The 15,390-nt window shown below is 39.2% G+C and overlaps 1 protein-coding gene across 1 annotated transcript in view; it reads right to left on the bottom strand.

Annotated features, from left to right (window-relative positions):
- The window catches only part of LOC308613062 (phosphatidylinositol 3-kinase regulatory subunit gamma), an 84,856-nt gene that overhangs the window by 5,390 nt on the left and 64,076 nt on the right, over nt 1–15,390 (bottom strand). Inside the window, exons 6-9 of the mRNA XM_081226002.1 lie at nt 13,532–13,674; nt 10,846–11,022; nt 5,447–5,521; nt 4,839–5,009 (exon numbers count right to left, since the gene is read on the bottom strand). Of these exons, the coding sequence (XP_081082128.1) occupies nt 4,839–5,009; nt 5,447–5,521; nt 10,846–11,022; nt 13,532–13,674 (566 nt within the window). The remainder of the gene's footprint in view (nt 1–4,838; nt 5,010–5,446; nt 5,522–10,845; nt 11,023–13,531; nt 13,675–15,390) is intronic.

The raw sequence follows: 15,390 nt of genomic DNA, 5'->3' as shown, positions 1-15,390 counted from the left end.
GGGGGTCCAACCTCATTCTTCTGCATGTGGCTCACCAGTTGTCCCAGTACCATGTGTTGAAATGACTATTTTTTCCCCTTTGAATGGTCTTGAGACCCTTGTTGAAAACCAACTGACCATAATTGTAAGGGTTTATTTCCTGGCTCTCATTTCTATTCATTGATCTACATGTTTAATCTTATGTTAGTACCTCACAATTTTGATTACTACAGCTTTGTTGTAAGTTTTCAAATTGGGAGGTATACTTCAACTCTTTTCTATTCTTTCAAGGTTATTTTAGCTGTTCTGGATCCCTTGCATTTTCATATGAATTTTAAGATCATCTTGACATTTCTGTAAAAAGCCAGCTGGTACTGTTTATAGGGATTACACTGAACACATAGATCAATTTCGGAAGTACTGCCATCCATGAACACGGACGTTTTTCCACTTATTTAGGTTTTCTTTAAGTTCTTTCAATGATGTTTCATAGTTTTCACTGTATAGCTTTTGCACTTTTTTTTAAGCTTAGGCATTTTAGCATTTTTTATGCCATTATAAATAGAATGTCTTCATTTCATTTTCAGATTGTTCACTGCTAGTATATAGAAATACAACTGATTTTTGGTATCCTAATCTTTTAACCTGCAACCTTGCTGAACTCATTTACTAGCTCTAATAGTTTACTTCTTCTTTTCCAATCTGGATACCTTTTATTTCTTTTTCTTGCCTAAATGCCCTAGCTAGAACCTTCTGTACAATGATTAGAAGTGGTGAGAGCAGACATCCTTGTCTTCTTCCTGATCTTAAGCATTCAGTCTTTTACCACTAAGTATGATATTAGCTCTGGGTTTTTCATACCCTTTATCAGGCTGAGGAAGTGCCCTGATGTTCCTAGTTTATTCAGTGTTTTTTTTTTTTTTTTTTTTTTTGCGGTAGGCGGGCCTCTCACTGTTGTGGCCTCTCCCCTTGCGGAGCACAGGCTCCGGACGCGCAGGCTCAGCAGCCATGGCTCACGGGCCCAGCCGCTCTGCGGCATGTGGGATCTTCCCAGACCGGGGCACGAACCCGTGTCCCCTGCATCGGCAGGCGGACTCTCAACCACTGCGCCACCAGGGAAGCCCTATTCAGTGTTTTTTAACATGTAAGAGTGTCAAACACTTTTTCTGAGTCTACTGAAATAATCAGTAGATTATTGTCAGTTGATTTTTGTCCTTAATTCTATTAATATGGTTTATTACACTGATTTTTTAATGTTGAGCCTCTTGGCATTCCTAAGATGAATTCTATTTAGTCATGGTTTATAATCCTTTTTATATGCTGCTGGAGTTGCTTTGCTAGTGTTTTGTTAAAGATTTTTATGTCTATATTCATAAGGAATATGCCTTCATAAAATGAATTAGGAAGTGTTCTCTCCTATTTTTTGGAAGAGTTTGTGAAGGACTTGTGTTAATTCCTTTTACAATATTTGGTAGAATTCACCAGTGAAGCCAATTTCTTTACTTGTTATAGTTCTATTCAGAATTTCTACTTCCTCTTAAGTCAGTTTTGGTAGTTTGTGTGCTTCCAGGAATTTGCCCATTTCATCTAGGTTGTTTAATTTGTTAGCATATAATTATTCATAGTATTCCATCATTATTGTTTTTTTTCTGTAAGGACTACAAGTAGTGTCCCCTCTTTCATCCTGATTTTAGTAATTTGTGTCTTCTCTCTCTCCCGTGTATGTGTGTGTGTGCGAGACTTTAACTATTTGTTCATCCCAATTTCTGGTTTCATTGATTTCCTCAATTGTTTCCTTTTTTTAAAATTTTTATTTATTTTATTTATTTATTTTTGGCTGCGTTGGGTCTTCGTTGCTGCGCATGGGCTTTCTCTAGTTATGGCGAGCAGGGGCTACTCTTCATTGCAGTGTGCAGGCTTCTCACTGCAGTGGCTTCTCTTGTTGCAGAGGTCGGGCTCTAGGCACACGGGCTTCAGTAGTTGTGACACGTGGGCTCAGTAGTTATGGTTTGCCGACTCTAGAGCACAGGCTCAGTCGTTGTGGCACACAGGCTTAGTTGCTCTGCGGCATGTGGGATCTCCCTGGACCAGGGCTTGAACCCATGTCCCCTGCATTGGCAGGCAGACTCTTAACCACTGTGCCACCAGGGAAGCCCTCCTCAATTGCTTTCTATTCTCTATTTGATTTAACTCTGTTCTAATCTTTATTATTCCCTTCCTTTTGCTCGCTTGGGTTTAGTTTGCTCTTTTTTTAGTTTCTTAAGGTGAAAGAAGGGTAGGTTATTGATTTGAGAGCTTTTTTAATATAAATGCTTACAGTTATAAATTTCCCTCTTAGCACTGTTTTAGCTGCATTCCATAAGTTTTGAATTTTGTGTTTCTCTTTTTAACTCGAAGTATTTTCTAACTTCCCTTGTTTTCTTTTTTTGATCTATTGGTTATTTAGGAGTGTGTTATTTATTGTCCACATTTGTGAATTTCCCAAATTTCCTTATTTTTACTTTCTAATTTCTTTCCATTGTGGTTATAGACAACATATTTCGTATGATTTCAACCCTATTTATTGAGACTTGTGACCTAACCTGTAGTCTAGCCTGTATAATGTTTCATGTGTGCTTGAGAAGAATGTGTATTCTGCTGTTGTTAGATGGAGTGTTCTAGAGATGGCTGTTAGGTCTAGTTGTTTTATAGTGTTCAAGTCTTCTGTTTCCTTGTTGATCTAATTGTTCTATCCCTAATCAAATTTCTTACCCCAAATGGCAATTACAATAAGGATCACAAGTGCTCACTACCTAAAACTCCTTAACCTAGTGAAACGCACATATTGTTGGCTCTAGCCTGAGAAGGCTGTAGAGTTAAGCAATTTCTTCTTAGCCTTCTTTATAATGTCATTTACAGAAATTAAAATGGAAAAACAAGTGAGTTTTATGCCTTGACTTCCTACTACACGATCATTTTAATTTTGCTATGAGAGTCTCCTTAAAAACTGATCTTATTCACATCCCTAACTTCAGCAAATGTCCTGAGTAAACTGAGAAATCACTGTAAGCAGGCTTTCTGTAGCTGGAGTGGCTAACAAACAAGTGGAAGTCTGTGATGCCAGACTCTTTTGCTTCCAATCTCTCCAGAAGTGAACCCCAATATTACTGCAGTTGGTTTTCATAGGCAACAGAAATCCACACTGCTGTGGACCTGAGTCTGGTTAAGTCTGTGGCTAAAGGAAGGAGAAGGAGAAAAAGAATACAGCTCCCCAAGATAGTCAAGCTGCTCCTTGGTCTCCCAGGAATTAGCTGAGCTGCTGAGCAGCATTTCCACCAGCCAAGTCTTGAACCCACAGGCTGCCACCCAACGACCTAGATAAGAGTGAGGGACTACTGATGCGCTGGGCTTATTGTCTTCCTTCTTTTTTTTTTTTCTTAAAATATCTCAGATCCTGCAAGAGCCATCTTCTCCTGCCATTTCTACTCAAATAAACTTGAGTATCTGAGGCCAGGTCAGAGAGAAATGAAATGTTTCAAGTAGCTCTATCTTTGGATAATACTAATCCAATTCCTGCCTTCCTTTTTGCCCATAGATGTCCCACTGTTCAATATCCTTTCAAAGTCCAGCTCAAATGCCACCTCTTCCACAAAATCTCCCAACCCTCTTTCTCCATCAGAATTAGTTCTTCATGCACACAGCCTACTAGTGATACCTATGTCACAGTGATTTTATTTATCTTGGATATTTAACTGTGAAATGAAGAAAGTGTGGTGCAAAAGAAAAATGTGGGCTTTGAAACCAGGTAAAGTTGGATTCAAACTCTGACTGCATGACAGAGACAGACCACTAAGGACAAGATGATCATGTAAAGCACTAAACATTCTGTTAATATGAGTGTCTTTTGTCTATCCTCACCACTTTGTCCTCTTTGAGGGCAAAATCATTTTGTCATCTTTGTTTGCCTTCTGGCATGTCCATCAGCAGCATCATTATCATAATAATATTAGTAGATAACATTACTTATTATGTTCCAGCACTGATCAAAGTATATTAAATCACATATATTAACTCGAGTAATACTTTAAAAACCCTTAAGTAGATATTATTATTATCCTTATTTTACAAATAAGGAAACTAGGCAGAGAAAGTTTAAGTAACTTACCCTAGGTCACATATCTAGTAAGTGGTAGAGTCAGGATCTGAATCCTATATATCTGGCCCCAAAGCTTGCTCTCATGACCACCATACTATACCTCCACTCTAGCTATGGTTTTTGTCAATGAAAACAGTTGCCTTTTTAAGGAATATATATATAACACTTCGGCAGAATCTTACTGAGGCATGATTAGTTGTCCCCAGAATTTCACTTTCCATTAAAAGGAAAATAGGCTTTTCCAAACAAAGTAATAAGATCATCTTACAGAAAACATCCAACATTTTCTATCACTACCTCAACAGAATACTACTTAAGTACAAATTTTAGATAGTTTTTCTTCTGAAGTAAAAACAGTTCTGTTTAATCAAGCCTTCCTTAATATGACAATGAAGGCCAAGTTAGGCAAGCAGGAGACTACTAAAGAATTAAGTGATATTTTCAATTGAAAATCTCAAATTACTTTTCACAGATACCTAAAATCCAATAGCAACAGTGAAGGGCCTAGTCTGCTTACCATTTAAATTAAAATCCCCGAAATAATTTCAGATGGTATTTCTCTTAAAGCAACTAACTGTTTTCTTTGTACTAATATTAATGGTCTAAGCCATGGTTCCTCATTTTACTGTACTTCAACTAACTGGATCTGAACTTTAGGAGGGGTTGATTTTCTATTAATCAATGTGGAAGTTTTCAAAAGGTTATACCCCCAGAGAAGACTTACACCACAGAGCAAGCATAACATCCTTTCTTGCTACTCTCACGAATTAAGAATGCACCATCAGGTTTCCCATAAAGCAAGTCCTCTGCTTGTACTCGATTGATATCCTCAACAAACCAGGTTTTCTCATCATAATGGGGCAGGTTTTCATCTTCCTCATTGATAAAATAGGTCCTAAAAATTAAATGTTAAAATATTATTCTAACAATCAGTTTACTTATATCTAAAAGCAAATTCATGAATAAAACTCTCTTCTAAATCTTTAACCACAAAATGACAAAGTGGAATTGCAATTAGTTGGATTTTTTTAACAACTTTATTATTTGCTATCATGCAGAAAGCACAGAATTCACATGTCTCATCCAATAACCTGATACATGAATGTCTGAATGAGCAATGCTTAAGCATCCAGGTTTCATATGGTTCAGCAGGCCTTTGAACTCAAGTGCCTATAGGGTATTCTTGGGGCAATTCAATTTAAAGAGGTGCAAAGTTCTTGATTCAAATGTCCTCAAGTAACAAAGAGAACCAGCACTCAGTATGTATTAAGAAGTCCCATGTCTTATCCTGGAAACAAAGCCCTCTGACAGAAAGGTACAGAGAGAACTTACTCAGCAGCATCCTCATTCTTGATTCCCAGCCAGGCATTTAGGCGCTTCTGTCTTACTCCTTTGTGATTGAGCCACCTGCCAGAGGGAAGACACCAGTGTCAGTGTCTATGCAAACTCTGCCTGGACAAAGTAGACACGTCCAAGCCAACCAAACTTCCAGGGTCCAGGAACTTATTTTCCCCAGTCCCACTAAGAATGGCCAGAGATTTCCCTAAACTTGTTTCTCCATTACTTTTCCTTCAACTTTTTGCAAAAAGGTAGAAACACAGAAAGCTACTTGAAATTAGGCACTTCTCTCACTTTTCACTTTCCTTTTCTAGAAGGTTATATAACCACAAGCACACATATACTTGCACTCAAACACAATGGGACACTTGTTTCTGAAATCATTAGTTAGGTGAGCATGGTGTCACATTTGCAATCTCCACTAAGCCAGAGTATGCAATCCCTCACTGGCCGACTACACTGAGTTAAATTCTAAAACAGAATTTCAAGGTCTATTTTTGCACCTAAGCAAGCCACAAGAAATTCAGGGTGGCAATCTCAGTAATTAATACAAATCTACTTCATCACCAGGTAAATCACAGTATTTCAAAATATACCAACATTTTAGACGTAAAATGAAATAAACCATTTCATCTCCTTCCACTGAGATGGACGATGGCCTAAAACTTCAGTGGAGTATAAAAACTCTTTCATTCATCACCATCCTCCAACCAGGCCCCTGATCATTCAGGTGTCATCATAAACATCTCAGGGAAGACTACCCTAAACTGTCCCAACTAAGGCAGTCCACCAGTCACTCTACACTTTTCTTTATTTTATCATCTTCATAGTACTTGCCTGCAATTCATGTTTTTTAATGGTTTTTTTTTTTTTTTGGCCACGCTGCGTGGCTTGTGGGATCTTAGTCCCCAACCAGGGATTGAACCTGGGCCACAGTAGTGAAAGCGCTGAGTCCTAACCACTGGACCATCAGAGAACTCCCTGAAATTCATTATTTTCACTTGGTTATGTTTGTCTCCCCAGCTAAAATGTAAGCTGCTTTAAAGAAAGGGATCTGTCCTGCTCGTGGCTATTCCAAACGCTGAAAACAGTGCCAGCACATGGTAGATATTCAATAAATAGTCAGTAAATATCTGTAGGTGGGCCACTTTTAACAAAGTCTTCAGGGTCAACTCCAAGGTCATCTTGTATCTCCCTCCGACCCCAAGTACACTAGATAACTTGGCATTGCACCTAATTTTAAAGTTATTTTAAGACAGATTGCACAGCCCTTCTCAGTAAGACATGTTCTTCAGTTAACCTGGATTTCATTTTGTATGCTTTAGTGAAACTGGAAAACAACTAACATATGATCATGATAGAATTTATTTAGTAACAAACCCCATCCTACACTATCACCAAAATACCCAGATACCCTCCTCTAAACACTCTTAACATCCAAAGTTTTCTATCCTTGAAGAACTGATCTTTCCTTTATTAAATAAAGAGACGAGCACACTGGGTAAAAGGCTTAAAATGAACAAACTTCACCACATTTTCTCTTGAGTCCCCCCATTTTCTTGTAAACCACCAACCTCTGTAAACTGAGCCTCCCTTTCTGCCACAAGGAATGTTAAGACACCCAGGAAAATCCAGGCGAAAGAGAAGAATACTTTGGTTCACGCTCTATCTATGATGGTCTTTGCCTTCTGACACAGGCAACTTTTCTAATCTCCCAAAAGTCCATTTCAAATACTACTATATAGTTCTGACTCCTTAAACATCTAATAACAATGCCAGGAACTGACTAGCTTCTAAAAATGATTTTTAAAAAGCTCAAGTAAATTTAGCATGTTAATTCATATTTAACTTACTGTTATTGAGTAATGCCACATATAAAACAGTACATTCTAGGGGAAAAACCTGAACAAAGCATCAAAGACCTAACATCCAATTCTCATTCTGTCACTAACCGTGTGTTTTTTTTCTTTGTTTATTCTAAAAAAGATATGAAATTGAAGTTACAACATAAATTCAGTACACATAGGATGAACTTATTTTCTTTATGTTCAATTTCATCTTCAACATAAAATCCCTCATCAAACTATCATTTTGTTTACTGTGTACTATGACATTTCGTACTATGACATTTCGCCTAATTTGTATCAGTTAGGGCCTTGGCTAGAAGCAGAAGGCACAGTCAAACTGGTAGTTGAGGAGAGTTTACTATTTACAAAGGTCTTGAGATGTTTTAGAGAAACTCCCTGGGGCTAGCAATAGTGGGAAGACATAACCTCTCTTAGAACTGAAGAATCAGTTGGAGACAGCAGTGACTTGAACCCAGAGAGTATCATATGGAGAGTGCCACCTTTGGTAGAGAATGAGGACACAGCCAACTCACTGTGATCACACAGAGAGGAAGCCAGAAAATAAATATTCTTACTTCACTCTCCTCCTGCCCTCTCATCTCCTGCCAGTGCCTCCAAATGGCCAAAACTAATTAGAAGCTAGAGGGCAAATAGATCCATTTTCTTAGGCACAGAGCAGGGCAGAGAAAGATGAAGAGTAGAAACTGTGAGGGCAGATAGAAAATTCCAGCACACCCTTTGAAATGGATTAACTTTAAGTGGACTTTTTTTTTCCAGGACCTATCATCCTCAGATAAAGAGATGGCTTCCTGTACTCAAGGAGTGTTTACCCAGCATAAGAGAATGGGACTTTTAATGGCTTATTTAGGATACATTTCAATGTAAGATTAAACTAACTTTTGTAGTCATAATGTGTACCTTTACTGAACAATTACTGACACAGTAATAATATCCTTCAGAATTCCTCATACACACGGCTGCCTCATCTTGCCTCTCCAATTTTACTTTCAGGAAGTTGACTTTTTGGAGCTATGTGTAAGATGACATTTATTCAAATTAAGTTTCATGATATTCAATTTGGATCATAGTTTCAGTCTCCTGAGATCTTTCTGGAGCCTGATATTTTATCATCTATCTGATCAGGTACTTATCCCAGCTTTTTAAAATATGATCAGCTGCTAATGACGATCCAATCACTGATAATAATGTTACTTTGGGCATAGCTGTGGATGGACTGATGCACACTACACAGAGCCTACTCTAGGGTGGCAATAAGTCATAGTTTATTAGTCAGGTTAGACTAAGTTGTGTTATGGCAAATTATTCTTTATTTTGAATTCAGGTTTATGAATACCAAGAAAAGTAAATGGTAATCATGAAAACTAGCTCCTGATGAAAAAGAATTGCAAATGAACTCCTTTTTTTTTTTTTTTTTTCCGGTACGCGGGCCTCTCACTGCTGTGGCCTCTCCCGTTGCAGAGCACAGGCTCCCGACGCGCAGGCTCAGCGGCCGTGGCTCACGGGCCCAGGCGCTCCGCGGCATGTGGGATCCTCCGGGGCCGGGGCACGAACCCGTGCCCTACATCGGCAGGCGGATTCACAACCACTGCGCCACCAGGGAAGCCCTGAACTCCTTTTTTTGAAAAGGAATTTTAAAGGCTTTTAGGGAATTCCCTGGCGGTCCTGTGGTTAGGACTCCGCGCACTCACTGCTGTGGGGCCTGATTGGGGAACTAAGATCCCGCAAGCCCCATGGCATGGCCAAAAACTAAAAATAAAGTAAAAATAAATAAAGTATTTTATATTTAAGAAATATTTTATTCTATATTTAAGAAATGAAATTCTGCATTTAGGCATTCAAGAATATTCTAGAAACAGTACATTGGAATCTCAGCAGAAAATCTCAAAAAATCCTTATGGGCTATACAGCAGGAAGTCAGGGAAATGTCCACACGCAAAAGGGACCTGATAAACTAATGACAGTCTCTCGTTGGGTGCTGCAGAATTCCAACCTATTCCAACTTCAACACAGGACCAAAGAGAGATCATATTCAGTATCATGCAGCAATACAACCAGTCTCTTTCAGGACTGACTGTACAATTTCAGCATTAGAGCAGATCAAGCCTACCAATCCTAGTATTGTCTTTGTTAGAAACATCAAAGCATGGACTATGGGACAGTGGACTATCCTCCCTGAAGCAATACTTCCAAAAGAGGCAATGGTTTTCTGTGTCTCCTTAAATATCCTAGCAAGATACAAGCAGGTCATGGCTTATCATCCATGATAAATTCTAAATATAGAGCTAAATTCTCTTATATTTAGCTTACATAACTTGTTAAAGGTACTTTCAAGGTCTGGTTTGCCATCCTTAGTCATGCACCTAGGAATGGTAGGTTTCTTAATATCTCATCACTTTCCAGGGCAAAGAAGTGCTTCCATTCATTCCTTTGGTCCCTAGCACAGCCTTCTTGGGCCTTTCTTCAGCTTCATTATATGACCCGAACCATATAAGCATTCCAAGAGCAGACACATCCTGCTTTTATACAAGGGCACCTCCCTGCCTTGCTTCCAAAGCTCTTCTGTATGCTATGTGTACTTCCTTGACTTTTTTTGGCCACAATAGCAAACTGAAAGATCTCTAGAGAGGAGTGCTACTAAAAATTACTCAGTATAGTGTAGTTATAATTGTTTGCTCCCAAAACAATCACCTTAAATTTTCCTCTACTGAAACTCAACAGCCAATGTTCCAACCTCTAAGCTTATATTTTATCCCCTCTCTCTTTCTGACACAAAGAAACCCTCAGAGGTCTTTACTCTGTCTCCTCCTGCCAAGAGTTTGAACTGAGTGTGTTACATGCATGAAAGTCACCCATAAACATATTACATAACAGTCTATTCATTACCTAGAACTAAACCTAATATATTTTCCTTTCTCATGGATTTTCTCCTTCTATGAAACAGTCATCTGGCCTAAAACCCTTAATCCACACATCTTGTTCTGACAATATATCTTTCAATCTATATTTAGATAATATCCCTATATCTAGCTAAATCACAGTTTTCCATCACTCCTCAGGTGTGCCATTTTTCATACCTGCTATCAACAGTAATATTTCTATTACTTAAATATAGAATCTTATTTCTTAAATATAAAAACCCTTTAACGGACTATTCTGTATACTTCTTTGTAGGCCCCCACTATTAGTGCCCTTGCCTTTGAGGGGTAATTTCTGTTTCTATGGTTCTTCTATGTAGCCGAAGATTCTGGGTTTTGTGTTTTAGGCACACATTAATGAATTTGTACCTTTAAAACTCAACCACTTTGCTCATTTGTATGGATTACAGTCTCACCTTCTGACTGGCCCCACACGCTTGACTTCAGGTAGACTCTGATACCCCAACTACTAACAGGACTGCTTTCCTAAATTCTTACAATCTCACTGGCCAGTTCTCAATGACAAATCTCTGCTTCTACCTCTAAGGTCTCTAGCGCAGTAGGAATCAGGTGGTGGTGGATCCCTCCCACATAGTCCCAGAATACTTACACAAGGTGCTGATCTCGGATCTTGCGCAGCTGGATCAGGTCGGGTTTGATACTGTTCATTTTTTTATCTATTTCCCGGTTGTCCAAAGCTTGTTTCTTCAAATCCTGCTCTAGACGCATTTTGCTATCATGAATCTCACCCAGACGTGATTTCAATTTGTCATAGTTCATCATAATTCTGTGAAAATATTTGACATATTAAGGCTAAAACACGAACCAAGCAGGAGCTTTCTACAGTATGAACACAGTCCTAACACCTGAAGTGTGGTGGACATCTGCTGTTTTTGCCTAGCACATATCCATTCCTACTCTTCTGGGAGCAGCACCCTCATGTTCCCTGCCCCCATCTCAGATTCACAGGTGAACATCCACACCACCCAGCCTGGCCAATAAGAGTGTTCCATTCCTGGTGGTGCAGTGGTTAAGAATCCGCCTGCCAATGCAGAGGACATGGGTTTGAGCCCTGGTCCAGGAAGATCCCACATGCCCTGGAGCAACTAAGCCTGTGTGCCACAACTACGGAATCCTGTGCGCCACAACTACTGAAGCCTGTGTGCCCTAGAGCCTGTGCTCAACAAGAGAAGCCACAGCAATGAGAAGCCCGCACACCACAATGAAGAGTAGACCCTGCTCACCCAAACTAGAGAAAGCCCATGAGCAGCAACAAAGACCCAACGCAGCCGAAAATCAATAAATTAAAAAAAAAAAAAGTGTTCCATTCCATCCTATCCCTGCCTCAGGCCACAATGACTTGTTCAGAAATGGGAATAATACCCAAACTGACCCAATGAGAGTCAAATCTAGGACTCTTACTAGAAATATTGTAAACAGAGATTCTCTCTTTCCACTGGGACTAAGTTGTGAACATGTGATTCTAGGACTCCCAGCAGCTAATATTGCTACCTCGTAGGGAAAGCCTGCCTGATGATGAAGCCAACATAGAGAAAAACTGAGCCAAAAGACACAGCATGAGGAGAATCCTGATGATCTTGTTTGGGCCCTGGATCCAGCCATGACTGAACAAGTAAAGCTGGGTTACTGTGTGAATTAATTGTGGTAATACATGTAAAAGGACTAAACTGTGCCTGGGACATCTTGGTAAGCACTCAGTAGATGATGGCTCTAAGCTTTTCCAGCACACAAAGTTTTGCTGTGCTCTGAATCCTAAGGCAACAACTGTCCACATTACTCATTTGTCACTCAATAATATGTAGTTTTATATTACTATTAAAACATCATCATGATACTTTAACTCCCTTTGCAACTAAACTATAAGTTCTTTTCTATTTCTTCATTATTAGTAATAACTGTCACTTACTGACACCATATGTCAAGATACACACACACATACCTTTCTCTACCATAAATGTGTGTGTGTGTATCACTTAGTCCTCATAGCATTTCAACAAGGTTTTATCCACAGTTTTATGGAGGGAGAAACAGGCTCAGAGAGTTAAGTAACTCACTCAAGGTCACACAGCTAGTAAATGGTTAATATAGCATTTAAGCCCACAGTTTTATTCATGAAGCTATACTGCTTCACAGCACTTAATACTATTCTTAGGCACACAGAAGTTCACTAACACTTTGGTGCTAATATGAGAAATAATTTTGCTTTTCCCTTGCATGTGATTCATTTTTATTATTCACTTTTTCACTCCTCAACCCCATGTTATTTGGCTCATTTTCTAATACTCCACTAAATTTGCTTTGATAAAGGTTCCCAATATTCTTTTAGTTGCCAGATCCAATACTTCTCACGCTTCTCACTCTCTGTGTAATCTCATCCTTAGCATCTACCATCACCTACAACACTTTGGCCTCCCAAATGCTTTCTGTACTGTGAGTTCCAAATCCAGATAACCAGCCTGCCTCTCAGACAACTCCATTTGGGTTTTCACAGGAACCTCAAAACTCATTGGTTCCAACCCTGAACTCCCCTCATGTACTTCCCATTTTGGTGAATTACACATCCCTTCGTCACTAATATCAGAAATCTAGGAATAATCTTTGGCTTCTCCCACACCTGCCAGATCTGGTCAGGCACCAAGTCCTCAGCATTTCTATTACTCCCCCTCCTTTCATGCCATTGCTCTGGTTCAGGCCTTCACCATCTTTTAACCTGATGACCACAAAGACGCAATCAGTCACCTGCAACATGCAGGCTGGTCTTCCTGCCAATGGTCTTGCTCTGCCTTCAACTTATTCTCAGACTGCTGCCGTTGGTTTTCAGTTCAACAAATATTCCATGGGCACCACTATGTACTCTCAGGCACCATAAAACCTGCTGGAGCTATCAGGGAATATAAGCCACCACCCTTACTCTCAACAAGCTCAAAATTCATTGAGTGTGACTTTCAGTAAATGTTACACTAGGGATCAGGATAGATGCTGTAGGGGTGGGAATAAAAAGCCCCTAAACCAGTCTAGGGAATCAGGGAAAAATTTCCAGTAAGTTGTATCTAAACCGAGTCCTAAAGGATGAGCCGGGGTCAACAATTTTGGAGGACGGAGAAAGAACGCAGAAGAGAGAAGGTTCAGCTTGGTGCCATTAGTGGGAACAGCAAGTAATTCCATATGGCAGGACTGTCAAGTTTGAGGGCGTAAAAGCAGACATGTCAGAGATTATTGGAGAAGAAAAGACGTCTCCGCTCACTGATGCACTTGGAGGTATTAGGTAGATTTACCGTTCAATTTCCTTTTCATTCCCCTCTTTCCGAAATCGCTCAATATATTCTTTGCTATGTTGTTCTTGTGTATGACACTGCTCTTCAAATATTTTAATTGTTTCATTAAAAGCTTCAATTGCAGTCCTCTTCATCTGTATTTCCTATAAAAAAACACACATACTTCATTACCTTTGTATTTTTTGTAACCTTAGGCTTAAAACAAATCTTACAATTCTTGTTACGATTCCATATAATATCAAATTAAGGGGACCAAAACAAACCCTTCTACCCGTATTAGTTGTATATAAAATACATCATTCAAACCCTAAAATAAAAGAAAAATAACTATTAGCTGAAATATAGTTGAGAAACACAGAAAGGCCTCTGAGTTGCTAAGAGAGATTAACCCTGAATATCTTGAAGAAAAGGATAAAGCTCTGCCTTTGTAACTAATGTGGTGCTGACCCCAAAAGGTGCTGAACGAGTGAAGAGACAGAGCAGAGGAGCTCATGCACCAACCTGCAAAGCCTTATTTCCAGAAAAGCCTTATTTCCAGAAAAGCCCGAGAGTCGACTTATACTTACTTTCATTTCTAAAGCATGGCGCTTTCTAAACAGATTCATTAGTAGATTAATCTGATTAGAAGCAGAAAATGCAAAGGGGAAGAATAGCTGCTAAAATGAGATGCAGAATAATAAGAAAAACTAAAAACTCCACAAAACAGAAGCCCAGGAGGCCAAGCCATTCACACTAGGGTAAGTGGTCCTCCGCATTCCAATGAGCTCTGAATGTATTTGTACACTTTAGCTTATGAATCATGATTCTCCTAAAATCTTCAAAGAGGGTTAAATTTTGTTCAACTTACTTTAGAAAATCAAGAAGTATGTGTAAAGGTCTAGAAAGATTGCAGTCCTGAATGTTTACAATTTTAAAAGGTTTGGTGCTTATGGGATAATTCAACTATTTAGCACTGATTAATTTCAACAAATGATTATTGAGAATCCACTGTTTAGAAAGTACCACCTGGTGTTAAAGAGATTCATAAAACATGGGGCCTGCCCTCCAGGATTCAGAATATACAGGCAAAATAGATTTCTGAACTTTTATAAGGTTTTGTTTCATGTCATGATAGAGGCAATAAAGTTACTTACTGCTTTACAGAGACTTCATGGACGAGGCAACATCTGAGCTAGGTCTTAACTGAGAAGAAAATTCAGTATTGCACATAGAAGGCATGGCATGACATATACATGAAATAATAGTGGATGTTAGGGATCAGCAATTGCTCGGTAGGGCTGGAACATAAGGGGATTAGCAGATATGGGACACTAGAACCTTGTGATGTTTCATACAGCTGAGGTTACGCCATACATATCTCAAGTAGTACTGTAAACTTATTGTAATGCCCATATCTAAATATCTAGCTATAAATTCTACAACTCTCAAATTATAGTCTTGGCTCCCTTGCAAGGTTAGAAATTACCTATTAGAAGTTCTGGCCCTGTATCTTCAAAGGAAACACTAAAAATTTGACTTTACTGACACTGTTGTGTGTGTTGGTAGGTAGGGCAGCAAAGGAAAAAGTATTCGGTGCCGCTGCCAAAGCAGCAGCTCCCCAACAAACAACGCCATTATACCTACCACCAAAACTGTAACCCTACCTTTATTTATACCTGCTCTCCTTTCTCTTCTCTTTTACCTACATGTGCTCTGGGTCTCACCTCCTTTTGCTTTCTCAGGCACTTCATCTCATCACATCAACTAGCCCCTCTTACAGTATTCACTCTCCCAGTTTAAGGTTCCTTCTCATCGGCATACACACAAGCTCTAGTAACACCACTTTGAAAAAAAAAAAGTTCCTTAACCTTAATTTCTCT

This window comes from Mesoplodon bidens (assembly GCF_964165515.1).
Source record: "Mesoplodon bidens genome assembly, chromosome: 2".
Taxonomy (NCBI): domain Eukaryota; kingdom Metazoa; phylum Chordata; class Mammalia; order Artiodactyla; family Ziphiidae; genus Mesoplodon; species Mesoplodon bidens.
The sequence above is the reverse complement of the archived record's forward strand: the minus strand, read 5'-3'. Positions and strand labels throughout refer to the sequence as shown.